The sequence below is a fragment of the Penicillium oxalicum genome, chromosome VII (genome assembly GCF_001723175.1).
Source record: "Penicillium oxalicum strain HP7-1 chromosome VII, whole genome shotgun sequence".
In the NCBI taxonomy this organism is placed as follows: Eukaryota; Fungi; Ascomycota; class Eurotiomycetes; order Eurotiales; family Aspergillaceae; genus Penicillium; species Penicillium oxalicum.
The window spans coordinates 2,248,273-2,269,425 of NC_064656.1; the positions used below are offsets into that span (position 1 = coordinate 2,248,273).

General features: G+C 53.0%; 9 protein-coding genes across 9 annotated transcripts; 3 read left to right on the top strand and 6 right to left on the bottom strand.

Annotated features, from left to right (window-relative positions):
- Positions 1 to 1,598: 1,598 nt before the first annotated feature.
- Positions 1,599 to 3,353, bottom strand: POX_g09265 (uncharacterized protein; the record flags this gene model as incomplete). The annotated part of the gene is made up of 2 exons (XM_050118022.1): positions 1,599 to 2,426; positions 2,499 to 3,353. The coding sequence occupies 2 exons, from the start codon at positions 3,351 to 3,353 to the stop codon at positions 1,599 to 1,601; spliced, it is 1,683 nt and encodes a 560-aa protein (XP_049966166.1).
- Positions 3,354 to 5,652: 2,299 nt separating this feature from the next.
- POX_g09266 (Phosphate-repressible acid phosphatase) lies at positions 5,653 to 7,170 on the top strand (the record flags this gene model as incomplete). Its single annotated transcript, XM_050118023.1, has 4 exons — positions 5,653 to 5,844; positions 5,914 to 6,160; positions 6,256 to 7,043; positions 7,135 to 7,170. The coding sequence occupies 4 exons, from the start codon at positions 5,653 to 5,655 to the stop codon at positions 7,168 to 7,170; spliced, it is 1,263 nt and encodes a 420-aa protein (XP_049966167.1).
- A 290-nt stretch (positions 7,171 to 7,460) lies between these two features.
- POX_g09267 (Efflux pump vrtL) lies at positions 7,461 to 9,398 on the bottom strand (the record flags this gene model as incomplete). The annotated part of the gene is made up of 2 exons (XM_050118024.1): positions 7,461 to 8,858; positions 8,988 to 9,398. 2 exons carry the CDS (start codon positions 9,396 to 9,398, stop codon positions 7,461 to 7,463), a joined length of 1,809 nt encoding a protein of 602 aa, XP_049966168.1.
- Positions 9,399 to 10,448: 1,050 nt separating this feature from the next.
- POX_g09268 (Tryptophan synthase beta chain 1) lies at positions 10,449 to 11,684 on the bottom strand (the record flags this gene model as incomplete). The annotated part of the gene is made up of 1 exon (XM_050118025.1): positions 10,449 to 11,684. The coding sequence occupies one exon, from the start codon at positions 11,682 to 11,684 to the stop codon at positions 10,449 to 10,451; it is 1,236 nt and encodes a 411-aa protein (XP_049966169.1).
- A 1,437-nt stretch (positions 11,685 to 13,121) lies between these two features.
- On the bottom strand, positions 13,122 to 13,427 carry POX_g09269 (uncharacterized protein; the record flags this gene model as incomplete). Its single annotated transcript, XM_050118026.1, has 1 exon — positions 13,122 to 13,427. One exon carries the CDS (start codon positions 13,425 to 13,427, stop codon positions 13,122 to 13,124), a length of 306 nt encoding a protein of 101 aa, XP_049966170.1.
- Positions 13,428 to 14,482: 1,055 nt separating this feature from the next.
- POX_g09270 (Sterol 24-C-methyltransferase) lies at positions 14,483 to 15,787 on the bottom strand (the record flags this gene model as incomplete). Its single annotated transcript, XM_050118027.1, has 3 exons — positions 14,483 to 15,377; positions 15,479 to 15,513; positions 15,584 to 15,787. 3 exons carry the CDS (start codon positions 15,785 to 15,787, stop codon positions 14,483 to 14,485), a joined length of 1,134 nt encoding a protein of 377 aa, XP_049966171.1.
- A 788-nt stretch (positions 15,788 to 16,575) lies between these two features.
- POX_g09271 (Pre-mRNA-splicing factor slt11) lies at positions 16,576 to 17,807 on the top strand (the record flags this gene model as incomplete). The annotated part of the gene is made up of 2 exons (XM_050118028.1): positions 16,576 to 16,713; positions 16,776 to 17,807. 2 exons carry the CDS (start codon positions 16,576 to 16,578, stop codon positions 17,805 to 17,807), a joined length of 1,170 nt encoding a protein of 389 aa, XP_049966172.1.
- A 317-nt stretch (positions 17,808 to 18,124) lies between these two features.
- POX_g09272 (Mitochondrial zinc maintenance protein 1) lies at positions 18,125 to 18,658 on the bottom strand (the record flags this gene model as incomplete). Its single annotated transcript, XM_050118029.1, has 3 exons — positions 18,125 to 18,219; positions 18,335 to 18,511; positions 18,586 to 18,658. The coding sequence occupies 3 exons, from the start codon at positions 18,656 to 18,658 to the stop codon at positions 18,125 to 18,127; spliced, it is 345 nt and encodes a 114-aa protein (XP_049966173.1).
- Positions 18,659 to 18,893: 235 nt separating this feature from the next.
- On the top strand, positions 18,894 to 20,262 carry POX_g09273 (Zuotin; the record flags this gene model as incomplete). The annotated part of the gene is made up of 3 exons (XM_050118030.1): positions 18,894 to 19,046; positions 19,130 to 19,270; positions 19,324 to 20,262. The coding sequence occupies 3 exons, from the start codon at positions 18,894 to 18,896 to the stop codon at positions 20,260 to 20,262; spliced, it is 1,233 nt and encodes a 410-aa protein (XP_049966174.1).
- Between the last annotated feature and the right edge of the window lie 891 nt (positions 20,263 to 21,153).

Consider the following 21,153-nt stretch of genomic DNA (forward strand, 5'->3'; position numbering starts at 1 on the left):
TCGATATGGGTGATGGTTATGTTTCAGCCTGGGATTGGGATGGGTGTTTATGTAAGTTTTATATGATTGTAGGTAGTTGTATATTCGGGGGGATTGGGCTCGTCAGGGGTATCCATGTAAGAGTGTGTATTGGGACAAGTTGAGGTGGAAGGATGGGTGGATGGAGTGAGCAGTAGCCCTGGTACCTAGGTAGGTAGGTAGGAATGAAAGATTGTTACCACTGTGCGAATAGATACTTATATAATGGACTTTTATTGGATGTGTATACATATGAAAGTATACTAAGCTCAAAGTCGAGATTGCCCGTGGATGTAGAAGTAGATCCACCAGACTGGAAGTTCCTGATATGAATTGAAAACTTGAAAGACGATATCTTCGATGAACGTCTGGATGAGTCTGGATGAATCTTTCGGTTTCCATCGATTCGTCCAGGACGTACGTACAGTTCTACACTAATCTTAAAGGACATTGAACTATGCGCTGTATATGGGTATGGCACTGATGAAGATGGAATATATTTCTTTTTTTCACCTCCGTACCTCCGTCGTGGCTATCATCATCTCGTCATGATAACCCCTTTTTTTAAACCAGTTCGAGTCGTCGAGATCGATAGAGCTATGAATCATGAACCACAAGTCCACGGGTGCCCGATAAGATCTCCCGAGAGCCATGCTAAAATGGCATTGGCATGTCAAACTAATTGAAGAGCCCAGCTCAAAATTGGAATGATGATTGCGGTGGTTGTCTCGCGAAATTCCTCAGTCAATCAATCCCTCCTTGCCCCCCCCCCCCCCCCCCCCCCCCGACCAAATGAAGACGCAGTGAGAGGATGTATCAATTCAGTCATTCCAATTGCTGGAACTGCGAACTTTTGGCGACAGATGGGTTGAAAGGTCGTAACTGCATGCTGAATCCCATGATCTGGGCCTCGTGAGGTCAATTGTTGTTGGGACTGAGACACCCCTATACTGCCCCGAGGGGCGATGATATTTGCTCATTCAAACGGGTGACTTGAACCATGCGGTTGCTGGCCTGCACATACGGGCCAAGACCACCCGTCGGGAGACTGCATGTCGTGAGTCCGTGTGTTTGCAAATCCGCAACAAGTTTCGGTGGTCCCTCGTCGCCAGTGGGGGGCTTTGAAGGGGAAAAAAGAGCTTCCAAGTACCCAAATGACTAATGCAGCCCAAGAAATTTGTCGTGCAGACGACTGCTAGTGGCATGCCTCCGAGGGCCTGGAAGAGTCTTGCAGATCACTCTTCAGGGCACTGTTTCGTATACCATTCGAGGGCAAGTCTTCCCCGTTGTAGCATGTACCCGTGAGGGTTACCAAGAGAAGCAAGCGGTCAGGCTGTTTGGGATGGACATTCATCAAAGACACATCTCCACAAAGTCCATCTTGAGATCATCCCGCTTAGATTCTCGAGATCGCAGGAACAGCGAGGATATTGTTCAAGACAACAGGGAGAGCGGCAAAGGATACCACCTTACACGCGGGCCGATCCGTTCACGTGTCAGATCCTGAACTGTTCAAGACTATCCACTAAGGTCGGACTCTTGGTTATTCCTTTTTTTGGTGCTTGCAAACAGCCTCGAGATCACGCAAAGGAAATCCAGATCTGTTTTGCCTGCATGGTGCGACAGATGTTCCAGGGCCCTGCATCAGCCGGGCGCAACTCCCACATGGCCTCAAGAAGTAGCTGGGTGCGCTGCATATTCCCCAATCCAAAATGGCTCACCATTGCCGTCAATCGTGCCCGCATCGATTCCCGCTGCTCGGGCTGTTCCAGACACGAGCCAACCACGGCAATCGGCCAACAAAGTCCGGAGTTGATTCGAGCTTGTGGTGAGATCTTGTCCAGGTAAGATAGTGTTTCCGTGACTGCGGTCTGAACGAGGCCTCGATACATTCCGTCCGGAGCGTAAGTATAGCCACCGACCGAGGTATATAGGTAGATGAGCATGGCTTGTTGAAACACTAGACCGGCTAAGTAAACTTCGGGATCAACAAACGAGTATGGCGACCAGCGCAGAACTTGAGCTTGAATCGACGCGAACATGGCGAGGTCATCGGCTGTCGGCAAGGTGGATGGGGCATCTTCCATCATCCATTGACGTCCCAGATCGAATATGCATGGGATCAGTAGAAGCAATTCGAGCCAGCAGCCACACAGATTGCCCACATATTGCGTCCGTAAGATTTCCCGAGCGCGTTGCTCGAGGTCAAAATTTAAAAAGAGCTGACCACTGAGACGCGCATCGATGGAGATCATGCTGACAGTCGCGGTGTAGACGTAGTACTCAATGACAAAGTTTTTGAGCTCTCGTGGGACAGCCGTGTCACTTTGTTCGAGCAGCTTCACGAGAAGAGTGTGCGCGGCGGATAAGTGATCAAAGACCGTGCCGGTCATGTCACCTTTTGCCGTCTATCGTGATCCGATTAGTGGGCAAGTCCCATGTGATACGATTACACCCCGAGGGATCAACGCAGTGCTTACCTCTGTGAAGCACATGAGCAATGCTCCTACCAACAACATCAACGGATTTGACTCCTTGCCCTCAATAAAGTCGCTCACACCGTGCCGAAATAATTGAATAGCTTTGGTATAATGCGAACTTGCCACCGCGTCAGAATCGTCCCTTCGTCGAAAGGCGCGATGCGCAGCACTTTGAGCGATGACGAGCTGCAGCAGTAAATCGCTACTGAATGCCAGCGGTACAATCTGGACCAGAAATGGATTGATAGGCGTAGTCCCGTTGGCCATGACGTCGGCCGTATTGGAAAGATAATGCGACAATAGGCCATAGCTCTCGGGATCATATCCAGGTAACATGGACATGGTCCTCGGTAGGACATGACCCACAGCTAGACTAGTGGGAGTGGCGTTTTCATTCTCGCCCGAGGTATTCTCGCGGCTATCGATAACCTCTTCAGGCACGGGAACTGGCGTCGGAGCTGATACTTGTGTCTGTACCTGGGCCTGGGCCTGAGCCTGTACCTGGGTCTGTGCTAGCTGCTCCTCGACGATCGTGGAAAGGCCCGCGCTCGACGACGCGGATGAATGGCGCGCAGACATTGGGCTGACGGGTAATTGCATCCCGTTGAGGTCTTCGATCGAACCAGCATAGCTTGTCCGTCGGTCAGTGGAGAAAGGCCCCAGGGCACCGTGTGCCGGACTCGAGACCCTCCTCTCACACGCATTCAAAGGCCACTCGCACTGAAGATCGTTCCGCCTACAGCCCGCACAGATCGGACGGGTCTCATCGCACTTCTTCTTGCGGCGACGACAGGACCAACATCCGGTGCGGACGCGCACGATGCGCTGTGTGCGCGGCTGTCGTTCAGGCGGCATCGCGCATGGGGGGCGGAAGAGCAAAGGAAAGAGTGACCAAGTGAGCGCTGAGTGGAACTTTTGAAGAAGATTCGGGGGAGCTGATAAGCAACGTTGCCCGACTTTCGTGTCGGGTGTGGGGTAAGCCAAAGTCTATTTTGCCCGGTTCTCCAGCCTTTTGGGAAAGCCAGACATGATCACCGCTGTCGCCGAACCTGAGCGGTTCGTGGTGGTCATTGGAGGGCTCCGGGCTCCTGTGAGTCTCATTCGAGGATTGATGTAGCATGGAATCAGTCAAGCCAAGCCATCTCATGTCTCGCTCACGTTCTTTTTCTGCGCCCTGGATTCTTGATCCTGCCGTAGGACCTGCACTGCCAATAGGCATCCTCTGGCCCTCTTTCGCACCAGGTTCCCTCGACTGTGCTAATGCAGAATGGGCTCCCTGAGAACTAAATTCCTCATACTGCCTGTGTACCATGTCAGACTCGGGAAAAGCCGTGGGCATATAATCATGATGCGACCGTGCGAAACACACCCACGGCGGAACTTGTCCGTAGGGCGAAAACGAGTAAAATGGCTCCGGATCCCGAAAAGCACGTTCAATCCCATATCGATCACCTGTCTTTTTACGACGGTTTTCGAGCAGACCGTGAACCAAAAGCGATCAATCATGACGAAATTCCGAGAGCCGTAAGTCTTTGCCGTATGATGGCCACATGACGGGAATGGCCCAAACCGTCGACTCCACGGTGGCAATCAATGCCAAGACTGCTTATCGACTGGTGAAACGACGGCATTGGGTCCCTCTAGTCAGGTCTCGGTGCGCAGTCAATCAGTGCCTCGGTGCTCAGAGATAATGCAACAGAAAAGTTTGTTGCATGATTGAAAAACGGCAGGAGCCTTGCAACAAGATGTCATGCTGAGAGTTGATGGTCGTGGTGTGGGCTCCAGGTCAGGGTGATCAATCTGGAACCGAGTACTTTGCCCGCATGCCCTGCAGAGCGCAAACCATCATCAGGCTTGCAAATTCCGCCTTTAGCCGGAGCAGCTTTCTATGTTAGTGTGTTGTGAAGAGATTTGTTCGCCTGACTGATGAGCAAAAACGCACGCTTTCTGGGTCGGGAGAGACGGAGGCAGTTTAGAGGCTGTCGAAATGCATTTAGCAACCATCATCAGAGTAGGGGATTTAACGTCGCAATGGTGGAGATCAGAATCACCTGCAACTATCGAAGACACTGTACTATATCGTTGTTCAGGACTGTGCCTCGGCTATTCACCACTCGGTAGGGATTCTCCACGTTCAGTGTAACTCTGGAACTAGACTAGTCTCACAACGTACCTTCGTGCATACATACTTGGCGAAAGGCCGCAGATGGAGCATATGGCACCCCTTCTACGCTGAGTTGGTGGCCTTTTCAGATCTGTGCCCGGTATTATGTGAAAAGATCCGCAGGCAAATAATATCAAGGCGGGCTTGGATGCTGTGCATGGCTTGACTTGCCTTGGCAGAAGGCTTAACCTCCACATCGAGTCGCACACCTCACCTCTCCACACAAATCCCACTCTTGCAGCACACACATCCGGCCTTGGGATGGTCTAGAAGTTTGACATCGAATCAAGATTTTAAACTTCTTCCACGCGAGGTGTGCACCTGGTCCAGATATCTTCAGCCCTCGACATCCTGATCGTCTCGGACCAGTCAGGAATCATCGAGGCGCAACGTGCTTCAGGCACACACCGTTTGGGTCCTCCGAGCTCCACCGGCGGCACGGCACTACGGCAGCTCCAACGCTCCACACCATTCCCACCAATGACCCCTTCACAAGTCCCCCCCCCTGCAGGTGGTGATATCGTGAGATCCCGTCCAAGAAGGGTCAAGCTTCCTCCGATCCTTGCCTTGTGAAGCATTGCAGGGACCGTGCGGTCTTGACGAAAAGCACACGATCACTCCTGCTGACCAGTCAATCGGAGGGGGAATGCAACGTGCCTGGCGACCTAAATCGATCAGCCCCGTTGGTGGTGGAGTGTGTGTGGCTGCAGATTCACCCGGGACGACACGGTCGTATTCACTAAGCGATGAGAAGACTGGAGAAAGAGAGTCTGAGTGCGGTGCATTCCTGCATGTATGAGTGGCGAGTACGCCTCCATCCCTTGACTGTGGACCCGCACTGCGCGAGCTATTCGAGATATAAGAAGGCGGGCTGTTTCTCAGATGACGGAGGATATACACAGAGCTGAACGGCAACATTTCATCAGTTCCAAAGTAGTCAGTAGGTCAAGTCACCGTGACAAAGAATCGAGAGCCGACTTCCACACGGCCATGTTCACCAAGAAGAGTCTCTTCGCCGTTGCCAGCTGTCTGGCTCTGGCTGCTGCGGAGACCTCGTCCGTCGAGTATCCCACTGCGGCTGAGATTGAGGCTGCTCGAAACTCGGTCCTCCCATTCTCGCCCGTCTCGAATGTCAAGGGTGTCGCATTCGACCGATTTGTCAACATCTGGATTGAGAACACTGTGAGTGGTGACCGGGTCTTCAGGAAACTTGGCAAAATCAAAGAATTGCCACTAAAAACCGCATGCTAGGATTTCGACACCACGGCGGCCAATGCAAACTTTCAAGCTCTGGCCAAAGAAGGAATTCTCCTGACCAACTACTTTGCCGTCACCCATCCGTCCGAGCCCAATTACTGCGCTTCGGCTGCCGGTGATGATTTCGGCATGGACAATGACGCCTGGCATCAGATTCCCGCCAATGTCTCCACCATCGCCGATCTGTTTGACACCAAACGCGTGTCCTGGGGCGAGTATCAAGAAGACATGCCCTACGCAGGTACGTCAGACCCGGCATCTCTTTCCCACAGAGGCTCCAATAATCGGAAAATCGACACGAAACGCCAAATTTCTCATTTTTGGACTGAATTACAGGCTACCAGGGTTTCCGCTACCCTACTTCAGGACCCAACCGCTACGTGCGCAAGCACAACCCCCTCGTGCTCTTCGACTCGGTCACCAACGACGCCGTACGACCCCGTCAAATCAAAAACTTCACCACGTTTTACGAGGACGTCCAGCACGAACGTCTCCCCCAACACATGTTCATCACCCCGAACATGACCAACGACGCCCACGACACGAACATCAATGTCGCCGGCACCTTTCTCACCCGCTTCATGACCCCGCTCCTGAAAAACAAATACTTCACCAAAGACACCCTCATCCTGATCACTTTCGACGAAACGTCCACCTACAAGCAATCCAACCGCGTCTACTCCATTCTCCTCGGTGGGGCCATCCCCAAACACCTCCAGGGCACCAAAGACGATACTTTTTACACCCACTACTCCGTCATCGCCTCCCTCAGCGCAAACTGGGGTCTCCCGTCGCTGGGACGCTGGGACTGCGGCGCCAACTTGTTCAACCTGGTCGCTGAAAAGACCGGCTACGTCAATTGGGAAGTGGACATTAACGCCATCGACGCAAATGATTACTTGAATCAGACTTCTCCCGGCCCATTGTCGGATGGCTCCCACACAGAGTTTATTTCGCAGTGGCCTGTTCCCACCACGCAGGAGCGCTGCTCTGCGGGCCATGGGATTCTGGATCTCGTCAAGAAGACGTACAAGGGTATGCAGCCCACGTATAACTACACTAGTCCGGTTCCGTATAGTGTTCCGGCAGGAATCAATGTGGGTGTGAAGTATACCCGGATGCAGGTAAGACGTTATTCCGGTTTTATATTGGAACGCCAGTTGGGGCTGGTCACGGTGTGAGTAGGGATTGACTAATACTTTTGTTTTTCACTAGAAGCACGGTCACAAGGAGAGTGGTATTACAAATTAGAAGTCTAGCGTCAACGGTTGTTCTCATGAGATAAAGGGGGGTGGGGGGGGGGGGGGGGGGGGGGGGGGAACTATGGCTGTGGCGAAGTCTCTCTGCAAATATCGCCTGTTTGCCCTTTCTGACTCTTGCTCTCCATCGTCTAGCACATATGTGGAAATGAAAGCTCAAAAGGGCAGTGTGTCATAAATCTGTCATTACCGATGGAAGTCTACGGTATAACCATCGCATGCTGCAATTCAGGAGTCATCCATCGCAGTGGAGTGGACGTTCGCCCCCGCCAAGGTTCCAATTCACCCCGCAGCATACGTGCTCTTCTTCCTCAGCGCCTGGCCAAATTTCCACAAGAAAAACGGCGCTGGAAACCCGATCGCAATTGAGATCAACGCCAACACACTATTGCCCCATCCATAATGCAACTTTTCATACATATACGGTGCGAACAGGGGGAACCCGAATCCGGCCAGCGAGCGCAGAAACGAAGACGCCGCCAGTGCGCTGGCGGCAAACCGCGTATACGCATCGACTATGTAGGTCTGCATACACTGAAACGAGATGATTGTCCCCGCGGCGAAGATCACGGTGCCGATGTTCGGCGCAATCCAGTGCCGGTGTGTTTGCGCGGTCCAGCCATAGATGAATAATCCGACGGGCACGAAAAGTGCACCGATGCTCATCAGCGGCACGCGAAACTCGGGCCGGCCCACACCGTCGTTACGATCTTTGAGTCGTCGGTAGATCCGATCATTTAGCGGGGCGCAGATTTGGGAGCCGAGGAAAAAGCCGAGTCCCAGGGCGATGTAATTCAATCCGCCGATGCCGATGGACTCGTGATAATACTCTTGACTGGTCCAGAGGGCTGGGTAGGTCGAAAGGACAAGGTACATGAGCCCGTAGATGTAGGCCATGTAGCATGCGACGACCTGGACAATCGATTGAGTGAGCAGAAGACGGAATGGGCGGACGAGAGAACCGCGCAAAACTTGGGCGAGGGTCTGTCTCTGCATTTCAGCCTCGGTCTTCCACGACTGATCACCCGTTTCCTTGCGGAGACGCGTGGCACGATCTTTGAGGATGCGGGGTCCATAGGTCTCGCGGAGGAGGAAGAGACCCATGAATTGGATGAGCGCATCGGCAATGGACACCGAGTAAAAGACCCATCGCCAAGAGGTATTTTCGGCGATGAACCCTCCCGCCACGGGACCCAGCGCGGGTCCAAGAAGGGGAGCAAGACTGTAGACAGCAATACTTTTGCCTCGCTCTTCGGCCCTGAAGCAATCGGAGAGAACACCGCCACCAATGGCCAGGGGGGCACTGCCTCCGAGGCCGGAGAAGAAGCGACAGACGATGAGCTGGGTCTTGTTCTGGGAGACGGCGCAACCGATATTGAAGACCAAGAAAAACGCATTGGCCAGTTGAAGAACAATTGCCCGTCCGTAGATCTCCGACAGAGGTCCTAGGATGAGAGGGCCGACGGCGTAGGCGAGAACGAAGATTGAGAGCGTCAGCTGCGAAATAATCTGGTCGGTAACATCAAATTGGGCAGCAATGGTCGACAAGGCGGGAGCGACCATGGAGGATGAAACGGGCGACATGAACGTGAACAGTGAGACTGTGAGCGTGGCAGCCCACTTCTTGCGCGTGGGCCAATTTTTGGGGTTTTCGGGATCATCTGGTCCGTCCCACGTCACCTAATGACAGAACTTTAGCACAAGCCATGACGCCCCCCCCAAAAAGGATGAAAGAAGGGAGGGAAAGGAAAAGAAAGGAAAAGAAAGGCCAAGGCCACGGAGAATGCTGATGTTTGCGAGACTACTCACCAGCTTTCCACCATGGCGCGACTTGGTCGACCGCAGAGTTCTCGATTTCTCCAGATCTTCCACAGGAGCCTGACCTCGCTCTATATCGACATCTCGCTCATTCAAGATCCCATCTCGGACTTCCTCGACCGTCTCTATTTTGGTCGCGTCCAAGGAAGTGTCATCTTCCTCCTCATCGCGACTCTCGCTGTCTTCGGAGTTGTGGTAGACTGCATGGTCGTCCAAGCATGCAGCAGAATGGGCCCGAGATGAACCCGGCCGTTTGACCTTGGATCGAGACGTTTGTCTCGACGTTGTTCGTTCTTGTGATAATGACCGGACTAGTGATGTAGAGTTGCTGGCGGTCGAGCTGGTATCTGAGGTTGCATGAGGCGATGGGGAGCGTTGGTCCGAGCCGACTGGCCGTGTCATCGTTACGTAGCGACCAACTACCGGCTATGACGCTTTGGGAGAAGGAGAAGCGCAGAGAGGGAGGGACGAGATGAATGGGACTCTCATCGAAAATTTAGAGAAGATCAAGATGGAGAGATGTAATCATCAAGAACAAACATCCCAATGTGATGTGCAAGCGTATGTAACCCCGAGAATGATCGAAACCCCCCGTGACCCTCAGACCTAGAAACCAGGGCCGGCCGTCTAGAACTTATACGACCCTACCCACCTACACCGGAGCCATTCTGCGGTCTAGAAACAGTGCGACGACCACGCGTGCGAGGATTTCCGATTCATGCACACGCGGTGATAAAATGCATGTTAAGTCCGGTGTGCTGCTGTTGAGGGTCGAGTTGGAGACTCCGTCTCCACTCGCCCTTTTTCCACCATCCCAGTCACGGAGTCACTGGGGCCTCATCATAGGCTGCGTCGGAAAAGCTTGACAGGTGCACCGTTTGTTGGAGTGTCCATCGCTTAGGCCTCGCTATGGATATGGGAGTCCAAGCCCTGGATGGACAATCTGTGCGGCCTGAACCGAGCCTGGCTTACTAGTTTGGGCAAGGGAGAGGCTGACGGGCCCAACGGTAGTCCATCGGAGCCAACGCGACGGGACTCGATGCCAGTCGCATGAGGACCGACTCCGCTCGCTCGGCATCTCGGCACAGTCACGTGGAGGAGGGATACCCGTGACATGATTGGTGGAAAGCCAGTCATTTAGATAAGCACAAGCTTTGAGGGAGCGGTAAGCAACCGAGAGAGTGACACTCATCTTGCAAAAAACAAAAAGCAAATGTCTATTTGAGCATATGGGGATCTGGCTCATCAAAGAAGCGAAATCGGCTGACGTGAGGGGGTCAGTGCTCAGATTAAAGCACATATACGGTGGCAGCCTCTGTGTATACATTCAAGTTTCAAAATGTCCAAATTTAACCCCGCGTCCAGAGTAGGGTGCCGAGCCGTCTTGTATATTTGATAGATAGGAAAACAAGTAGCACAGTGCCCTCCAATGAAGTAATTTTTTCTTCCTCATTACTGTGGTGTTTGGGAGGACCCTACTCCGTGATTGTCCAGAACAAAGTCAACATCCTTGTCCCCACGTCCAGAGAGATTGACTAGAATTCGCTCCGAGGGAGGGCGTGTGGCGGCCAAACGAAAGGCAAATGCCAAAGCATGCGCACTCTCCAACGCCGGAATGATCCCCTCCAATTGACTCAGTTGATAGAAGGCCTCAATCGCCTCTGCATTGGACACAGTTGTCACTGAGATCCGATCCATCTCATGAAGCATGGCCATTTCAGGCCCCACGCCCGGATACGCCAGTCCAGAGGCTATCGACGAGACCGCGGCCGGCGTATCGTCCTCTTTCTGCAACACTACAGACCGAGCGCCATGCAACGTACCCGGTCTTCCATGAGAAAGAGTCGCGGCATGCTCACCCAATCGTTCAGATACCCCCAGTGGCTCTACCGCGTGGAGAACCACCTCGGCATCGTCCACAAAGCCCGAGAACATCCCCATGGCATTCGATCCCCCCGCCACACAAGCGATAACATGCTCAGGGAGACGATCCCCCATCATATCCAGACATTGCTCTCGCGCTTCTTGTCCCACGACACTTTGGAAGTCGCGAACAATCCTCGGGAACGGATGCGGTCCAATTGCCGAGCCAATCGCATAGAGCGCAGTGTGATGCTGCTCTACATACGCCCGAAAGGCCGAGTCACTCGCTTCTTTCAAGGCGGACTGGCCCTGATTCGCGGGCACCACCCGCCCACCGAGTAATCGAATACGCCCGACATTCGAGCTCTGTTTTGCAATATCCACTTCACCCATGTGAATTTCACAATCGAGTCGGAAAAACGCCGCGGCCGTGGCGAGAGCCACACCATGTTGTCCGGCTCCCGTTTCGGCAATCAGTTTGGTCTTGCCCATGGCTTTGGCGAGGAGGGCAAATCCTACACAGTGGTTGATCTTGTGGGCTCCCGTGTGGTTCAGATCTTCTCGTTTGACAAAGATCTGCGCGCCGCCGATGTCCGTGGAAATATTGGCGAGGAGGTGGATTGGGGTTGGGCGGCCTTGTAGACCGATGCGCGCCCTCTTCAGTGCATCTTGAAACGCTAGATCTTGATGCAGCTTGTCGTAGCTGTTGGCGAGCTCTTGCAGGGCGGGATGAAGCTCGACGGGGTAGTGATTTCCGCCGAATTGTCCATAATACCCTTTGGAATCGGGGTATCTCTGGAGGTATGGATCTTGATGATGAGACATGATGGGTGAATATAGATGATGACAAGGCCAATCGACCTTGAAAATGATGAGAGATGTCTTTCAACCAACAGCCACAAGTGTTCGATGTTTCCAATTGATCCTCACGGAGCACTTTGATCTCTCCAACGACGCGATGTAGCTTTGACTTCTCAAGCCATGCTCTCAACTTAATTTATATCCAAATACCATCATACTTTATGATCAAATGAGTCATACTCCTAGAGCCCCCTTGTCTGATTGAGATTGTTGTCAAGACTAGCGAGTATCATTACTGCCGGCTGTCCAGTTGCTAGCCACACACTGTACTTCATATACGGGGGCATCGTTCAATAGCGGAAGCGGGGACCCGCAGATCCGCCCCGCCGTGATCGGAACCGCTCAATATCAAAGTCAGTGGAGACACGGCGATGGACCAGAGAGACGGGACACCGTGAAATTGTGAAATATTAGAGTTCTTCCTCTTCAATACTTGAGAGCTCAAGTCCAGGTTTGATATACTGCTTGTGCAGAAATGCACATTGTTGAGCGGCTTGATGGGGTTTCAAGGTGAGTCCTTTTTAGCGGGCGTTTTCATGGCCTTGCAGTGAGCCGATTTTCGAACCGACCCGAGCCGACAAGCATTGAACATGGCTCAGTGAGCAATCTCGCAAGCGGCCCCTAATGAGAGAACGAGTATGAAACGGTGTAGTGGCCCAATTAAATTGGGGTTTCAATATTTCACATGGAATAAAGATTTTTGTTTTTCATATATTTAATGCCAGGAACGGGCAGTGAGCCCGACTGAAAAAGCATCGATCCGCTCCCTAAATCACAGCCGTCTTTTAAGAAAAGCTATGCCCTGAACACTTTGCGCTCTTCTATGACTACCTACAGTTACGATGCCTGGGGTCCCACTACAACCTGCACACCAGCAGTCAAGTGGGAGGCTCTCAAGCTTCGCTGCAGGTTTGTGAAAAGTCTATTATCTCCACGTGTACAATGGTTATGGCTATTATGGAACAAAACACCACCAGGGCTCATGGGGGAAAAGAATTGTTTGAAATTGTATATTCTGGCTTGTGGCATAAAGCTTTATCTCCAGCCGTCAAAGAGAGAAACCCTCAGTGTTCGAACCCCCGTTCAATGACGAACCATTTCATCTCATAGACAGATGCCCGACGGGATCCTACATGGCGAAAGACAATCCTCGAGAATGCTAGTGAGTCGTCAAGGCAGAATATCCATCGTCAGTTGAGTTCTTCACATGCTAAGCAAGTCCAATGCTGCAGACATGTGAGCTTACCCTCTTCATGGAAAGCTCATCTCCAGGACTGTGGCTGTGGTATCAAGACCGGTACCTGTTTGTATCCAAGCATTAGCAACATATGCAAATCTCCTTTATCAGATGAAGAATATCAGAGGAACAGTCCCGAGCAAGGATACAATTTCACTCACCAATCAATAATCCATCTCATTAAGGTGAGCCAACTCGCGCTCCAATCCCGCATGAAGAGCCCGGATGAGCGTCTTCGAAGCACACAGTTGCTGCACAGGCACATCTGAGTCCGTCAACGAGTCGACAAGAGCTCGACCAGCCTTGATGTAGGCGAAAAACTTCTCCAGGGCCTTGGGCTCAGTAGCATAGTCTCTGTCTGCGCTTGTCACAAGAAGTGCGAAAAGCGAGCGATCCTCTGGGCTGCGCCTTTCAAGCACATCCATAGTCTCGTCGTCAATCTCGGGATTGAGAAGGCGAATAATATCCATCGTGGCAGTTTGATGAGCGGAGCAGCTGGAGCAAGATCTTAATCGTTGATAAGGTAGATTGTGAGGATGGGGAGAGGAGGCTAGTGGGAGAGGGAAAGAGAATTCTTGAACGATTGAAGCATTTAGATTGAACGGAAAATGGCAGCGTTTTGTAGTTTGCTCGGTCTTAAACATCTAGATCCTGAGAGAGAGCTTCGGTGAGTCGGCAACACAAAGAAACGAGAAGGTCGGTGGCTTGCCGTCGTTTGAACAAAGAACGCGCAGCATAGACCCGGCCCAGTTGACAAGCATCTGTGACGTTCGATTGCAGTCTCTTCGGTCCATTGGATTGGCAGCGCTGACCGACCCGTTGTGCGGATGGTGGTACCGGAAATGATCATCGTGCATTGAGACCTTTCGATGCGAGGGAAATAGGGTATCTGGCAGAGGATGTGTGGATTAATTGGTGAAAGGCCACAACTGATCTGCAGCACGGGAGGCCGAATTTTTCATCGAACGAGCTCATGTAACAGTACGGTTGAGGTATGTGACAGGTAGCCCGTCCTCGCCTTGCAATATGAAGCATGCAGATCATAATCGTTGACTTTTGTGGGTTGAAATGGTGAAGATACAGAACGCCGGTTCTTGATTCATTAGACTTGCTCGAGAAATATTACATATCTATGACAGTGAAGCAAAAAGACACAAAAGGTCCAAGAGGATAGAGACATTAACGTCGCCGATCGTCAAGAATGTCAAAGGTCAACCCAGCGTCACACGTCAGGTCATTCCAGACTGACAAGGCCGCACAGCCCATATAGTGGAAGAGGTATTGGAATAAAGACAAGAGAAGAAGGTAAAAGGATGAAAACGTCAAAAAGGTAAGGGAAAGAGGAAAAAGGGATGATGAAGAGTGGATCTCACCCTCGCTGATTCACGGGTGAGCAGGAAAGTGTGAATTTTGTAAGGAGGAAAGGAGGGAATCTTGAGAAGACAAAAAGCCTCGTCGCGTTGCCACGAGGCGAATATGACCGAGGCCGTACGAGGCAAGGTGACACTTTGAGAGGACCCCCTCTTTACTCGGGCTTCTTGCCGACCATGAGGTACATGGGGGTGAACAAGTTCTTCTGCGCACCCTCGACCAAGCAGTCCGCAGCCAGAGCCAGACTGTCAGCGGTCTTCTGAGAGCCCTTGGGGAACAGGCCAATGGTCTCACCGGCACCGACGAAGCGGTGGGCAAGACCACGTCCCCACCAGGTCATGCGGGCAATGGTGAAGAAGTCCCAGACGGAGCCCATGTGCTTGAACGAACCGGCCAGCGGGTAATACCAAGGGGTGGCGTCGGGGCGAGCAGCCAGATCCTCGTGGTGGAGCAGCTCGAAGCCAGCGTCGCGCATCGCCTTGAGACCCTCGGAGATGGTGACCATGTTGGAGATACCGTCACCCTGCTCGATACCAAGGCGGATACGGCGGTGCTCGGGGTCGTCGTTGTTGTACTCGTCGGTCATCAACCACTCGTAGACGCCAAACTTGCCGCCGGGCTTGAGGACACGGAAGATCTCGCTGTAGACGCCAACCAGCTCAGGGGCGTGGACGGTGGCTTCAATAGCATAGACAGCGTCGAATGAGTTGTCGGGGAACTTCATCTGCATGAAATCACCCTTGACAAAGGCCATCTTCTCGGAGAGACCCTGCTTGACAGCGTAGTGAGTGGCGCGGTCAATCTGGTAGTCATTGTTGTTGAGACCGGTGACATGGGCACCAGTGAACTTGACCATCTCACGGGCAGGGCCACCGACACCACAGCCAACATCCAGAACCTTCATGTCCTCGGTGATTCCGGTCTGCATAGCGAGGTAATGCTCGTGACGGGCAATGGCCTGGTTGAAGGGCTCGCCGTACGCAAAGCGGCAGAAGTGGAAGGAGGAGCCCCAGCCATATTCGTAGAAATCGGTAGCCAAGTTATAGTAGCTGGAGTGGTGTCAGCGAGCTGGATGGAAATAACTTCACGGGGTGTTCAGAGTGCTCAGAACACGAGCCTGGGGGAGGTGGGGAGTATTAGGGCCACGTACTGTCGGGTGAGGGTAGCGTATTCCTTGCGGCGAGCCTGTATCGTGACGAGTCAGTCAGGCGTACTCTATATTGTTCGGATGCACACCAGATGAGTAGGCACTAACCTCGCGGACCTCAGCGGTCTCTTCCTCGTGACCCTTGTTGTCCCAGTGCTTGAAGTACTCGTCGACAGCGGCCTTCTGAGCAGCGTTGTCCTTGGCGCGCAACGCAGTCAAACCACCGCGAGCCCTCGCAGACTTGCCGTGCATAGCCTGGTTGAAGGCAGCATCACGCGCGATATCCTCGCGTTCCAAAGCAGTAGGAGCCATTGTGAAGGGGGGAGAAAATGGGTATTAAAAAAAGGGGGGGGGGATCGACTGAAAACGTGGAGATAGGAGTTGTAGAGGGTTAAGGGGAGGGGAAAGAAAGGATCACCGGCCCGTAAGTTGAAAGAGACAACAACAATTGAAAAGATTCAATTGTGAAGAAGAAAGGAATAAGAATGAGATCTGTCAAGCAAACGAGACGAGAGAGTGGAAGGTGTCCTGGAAAGATAAATAAGGAGTGCACCGTTTAGGAGGGTCAACTTTTTGGCGGACTGAGAACGGGGCCTGGGCCAATCACATGCCTCTTAAGGCGGAGACAAGAAGGGGATCGGGGAGCAACCCAATCACGTGAAAGGTCCATTTGGTCGGCGGGACTTGGCCTTTCCGGGCGGTAGGCGGCGTCGGATGGAAAAGGGCCCGGCGAGATCAGTGGGTGACCTGATCTGGTGGGGAGCTCAATCGAGGAGAATGATCTCTCGGATCTCTGCCTGTCAGCATCGCTCCACGACTGTGTCAATTCAGGGACTGGCAGCCGGAGTGTGACGAGAGTTCTTGTCCCGGGTCATCACGACCCCATTACTCAGCGTGTATAGTCAACCAGTTCACTGGCATTGGAATACACAGTATCCATCTTGATTCACGGATCGGATCTACTTCGTACTGGATCCCGCGCTGAACCAAGATCACGTGAGATAATCAGCCACGCACCGCCACCGCCGGTTCATCTTTGTCCGGCTGCTCGTCGAGAAAGATCCGAAAAGTGATCAAGCTCATACCACCGTCACCTCGCGATGCCGCCGCAAATCAAGCATGATCTCAACCGCTCCGGATGGGAGTCAACCGACTTCCCATCGGTCTGTGAAAACTGCCTGCCGGAGAATCCGTACGTGCAGATGCTGAAGGAGGATCATGGCGCGGAATGCAAGATTGTGAGTTTTACATCCTGTTGGAAGCTCCGCACGTTTGGGCTTTGCGCTAACACTCGACAAAGTGCACTCGACCTTTTACAATTTTCCGATGGAAAGCCGACCGAACATCGCGTCAGAAACGCACCAACATCTGCCTGACGTGCGCGCGTCTCAAGAATTGCTGCCAGTGTTGCATGCTTGATTTGTCATTCGGTTTGCCCCTACAAGTCCGCGATGCGGCGCTCAAGATGGTCGCACCAGGCCCCGATAGCTCTATCAATCGAGAATACTATGCACAGAACCACGAGAAGGATATTGAGGACGGAGTCGGAGCAGTAGAGGAATACGAGAAGACCGACGACAAGGCTCGGGAGCTGTTGCGCCGCCTCGCCAATAGTGAACCCTACTATCGCAAACCACGCCGGATCGAAGGTCCATCAAGAACAGAGACCGAAGAGACTGCGGAGGCGGGCCCATCGGACTCTGCTCGGACCCAGTCCCGCTATGGTAATGGGCCAGGCCCCATGCGTACCGCTGAAGGTCGTCTTGGGAATCGGCTTCCTGGCCGTGGAGGTGCGCGGGGAGGGCGTGGTGGCGGTAGAGGCGGTCGCCCCTTCCCCAGTACTGCTCAGTTACCCCCTTCGGCGGACGACGTCAAGCCTCCAGCCGACCCGAACGTGACTTCATTATTCATTACCGGTGTTGAGGATGACCTTCCGGAGCACGCGCTGCGTGCCTTCTTCGCCGAATTCGGTCAACTTCGGTCCCTCGTGTGCTCCCATCGCTCGCACTGCGCTTTCATCAACTATGTTAACCGTGCCGATGCCGAGACCGCTGCCGAGAGATGTCAAGGCAAAGCCGTTGTTAACGGCTGCCCACTCCGTGTTCGGTGGGGCAAACCCAAACCCCTCGACAACATGGACCGGGAAGAGCGTATCAGAAATGCTCGTGATGGCCGGGCTGCTGTCGGTCCATCGTCCAAGGGGGCACCCGAGAAGAAAGCCCTCACAGCGGCGGGTGAGAAAGCTGGTCAGCAAGAAAAAGGCCAACCACTCACGGTGGCACCGCCCCCTGGCTCGGGTGCGGTGCAGTATGCGAGCATGTCTGGTGACTGAACTCGAGGATCAGGTGATTCGGCACTTTGCGGGTTACACTGGACCTCTTTTGATGCGATTTCTCTATCATTAAGCGGGCGTTAAAAACGGAATCTTTCTGCTTCTTGTATGTATGTGTATGCAATATTTCTCAAATCGAAAATACCCCGAGACGCCAGCAATGATACAAAAAGTCGGGTATATTATTGTACACGTTTCAGTCCTACCCGGATAGAACTTTTCTTGATCCTCTCTCTGCCGCCGGTTCATCGAACTGGATTCAGCCCGGCGTTTTGTGGTTGAGCAACGTTTATGAAGCGATTTCGGCATGGGTGAAATTAGGATGAGCACGCCTTGTGGATCTTGACATCCTTGTTGCCGACTTTGATTGAGTCGTTGTCACCACGCTCGATCTCCTCGTGAATTCGGAGTTCTGTAAAAGGCGGACTGTCAGCCTAGAACCCGCAGAATGTAGATCGTAAAGGGCCAGTAATTTGCCGACCGAAAAATCAAAATTTCAGTCGTCCAAAAGCACATAGGTCACATACGCCACTTTGCGGATTCGTCGCCATCCTCGCGAGCACCTTGCACGATGTTGTGTCGCAGAATGTTGGCCACTTCGACGGCGTGGTTGATTTGCATTCCGGTGTCAACGCCGACACGTCGATTCTGGTCAAAGTTACGACGAGCCTCCTGGCGTGCAGCGGTCATCACTCGCAGATCATCTAGAGCAGACAAATGGTCAGCCATCGCCTTGGGCCGAGGAACAGCCGCAGCGGACGGCGAAGGAATGACAAACCTTTAAATGCGATCCGGGTCGCACGGAGAACTTGTCGGTATGCGCTCAAGGCAGCTGTACTAGGAGCCGGCATCTTGCAGGGATAATGCGATTGGTTCTGTATAGATCCGAGGAGAAGCAGAACGTGATTTAACTGACAAAATCAGGTCGACCTTGGAGAGCCCTCAACTATGCATGACGGGATCATCCGAATGTTGATTGGCGGGCGGCCAACAGGGGCAGAAAAAAAAAAGGGCGGACGAAAAACCCAACCCGCTACATGCTCCCACAACAGTTTGAGCTCAACCCCTCACCACATTAAAATCACAATGGCATCTGTCCAGGTTGTCAACGTTTCTCTCCCGTCCTTGCCCTCGGGCTGGACTGCTGAGAAGGACTTCAAGGCCGTTGGTGCCCTGTCCGCTGCCACTCAGCGCAACATTGAGCCCGTGGGCCCGCACTTCCTTGCCCACGCCCGCAGAGTACGTCCATCGACTGACTTCAAACCAAACCAATCTGGTGTTGGTTACGGTCACTCCATGTCCATTTGCTAACGGTCTTACAGAAGCGTCACGCTCGTACTTTTTCTGAGGATGAGCGCATCCAGGCTCAGCAGAACGTTAAGAAGACTGAGGATGAGGAGGATGAGGACATCTCCGAGGACGAGGATCCTATGATGCTCGCCCGTGAGGCTAAGGACTGGAAGGTCAGCATTATCAACTTTGAGTATGCGTGAGCATCTTACTAACCTCCGCTCAGGCCCAGGACCACTACGCCGTTCTTGGTCTGACCAAGTACCGCTGGCGCGCCACCCCCGAGCAGATCAAGCGTGCCCACCGCAAGAAGGTTCTGCGTCACCACCCCGACAAGAAGGCCGCCATGGGCCAGCGCGATGAGAACGACAACTTCTTCAAGTGCATTCAGAAGGCCACCGAGCTCCTTTTGGACCCCGTCCGCCGTCGTCAATTCGATTCCGTTGACGAGGCCGCTGATGTCGAGCCACCATCCAAGAAGGAACTCCAGAAGGGCAACTTCTACAAGCTCTGGGGACCTGTCTTCGAGGCCGAAGGCCGTTTCTCCAACAAGCAACCTGTGCCCAAGCTCGGCGACGAGAATTCCACTCAGGAGGAGGTCGAGACTTTCTACAACTTCTGGTACAACTTTGACAGCTGGCGCACATTCGAATACCTCGATGAGGACATTCCCGACGACGGTGAGGGCCGTGACCAGAAGCGTCACACCGAGAAGAAGAACGCCAACGCCCGCCGCAAGCGCAAGTCTGAGGATATCGCCCGCCTGCGCGAGTTGGTGGACGAGTGCCTTGCCCTGGACGAGCGTATCAAGAAGTTCAAGCAGCAGGCTCGTGCCGGCAAGGATGCCAAGCGCAAGGCCAAGGAGGAGGAGGCCAAGCGTCTGATTGAGGAGCGTGAGCGCGCCAAGGCCGAGGCCGAGGCTGCGAAGAAGAACGCTGAGGAGGCTGCCAAGGCCGAGCGCGAGGAGAAGAAGAAGGCCAAGGAGGCTGCGAAGAACGCTGCTAAGAAGAACAAGCGTGTTCTCAAGTCCTCCGTCAAGGACGTCAACTACTTTGCCGACGGCGAGGCTTCTGCCGCCCAGGTCGACGCTGTTCTTGGTGACGTCGAGCTTGTCATGGGCAAGATCGACGTTGACGAGCTGGCCGAGCTGGCCTCGCGCCCCTGACCGTCGCTGGCAAGGACAGCGGCGCCGTCAAGGCTGCCTGGGCTGACGAGTCCAAGCGCCTTGTCGAGGCTGGCAAGCTGAAGGAGGGCGAGGTCAAGACTTTTGCTTAAGATCATAGACTAGGCGCCCATATTGCCTAACTAAAAATGGGTCATGACCGAAAATGTTCTATAGAGATGAATCAACTTGTGGATATATCATTATTCTTTCAGCCAGTTTTTTTTCATCTGTATCGTGCCCTCGTAATCTCACTCCTGTCACCGTCTGCAGTCCTGTACCATGTAGGTATGCCATTCTCGTCCGCCTTTGTCTAACCCTGTTTTACATCCTTGCAACGCACCCCAACAAAGTCGGATATAAATGAGTTCGCCGTCTTTAAAAAAAAAAATCCTGCGCCCTTCTCGCCATCTATTACCTCCTACCTACGCGGTGGAGGCTTCCATCAATTCAAGGTTGCTTGAATAAAGATAGCTCTGTTCGAGGTAGGATCCATCCTAGGTTTCCACGCCAGACCAGACTGCATCTCTGGAAATAGCCCAGTCCAGCTGGATTCTCTCAATTGATCCACCAGACCACCCATCAGTCCCGGCCTAGGGCATGGACTGTGTATGGATGGAAATGGATGAATCTGGGTATTTGATCTGTACGTTTATGTGGAGACCTACATGTAGTACATCAATCGGGCAGTGCTGTGGTTGCCTGGCTGGAGGCAGTACCCACGGGCGGAGTAGGGACTACTGACGAGCTTTCCTTTATTTGGTTGGTCTTTTCGATAGAAATGAGTCGGGTAGGTTCGTATCTAAGGCAGCGATCCCCTTTCCAGTGAGAACTAAATGGTACTGAATAAGTAGGTCATGGGTCATAGAAAATAGATATGGATGGCGAGTGTCC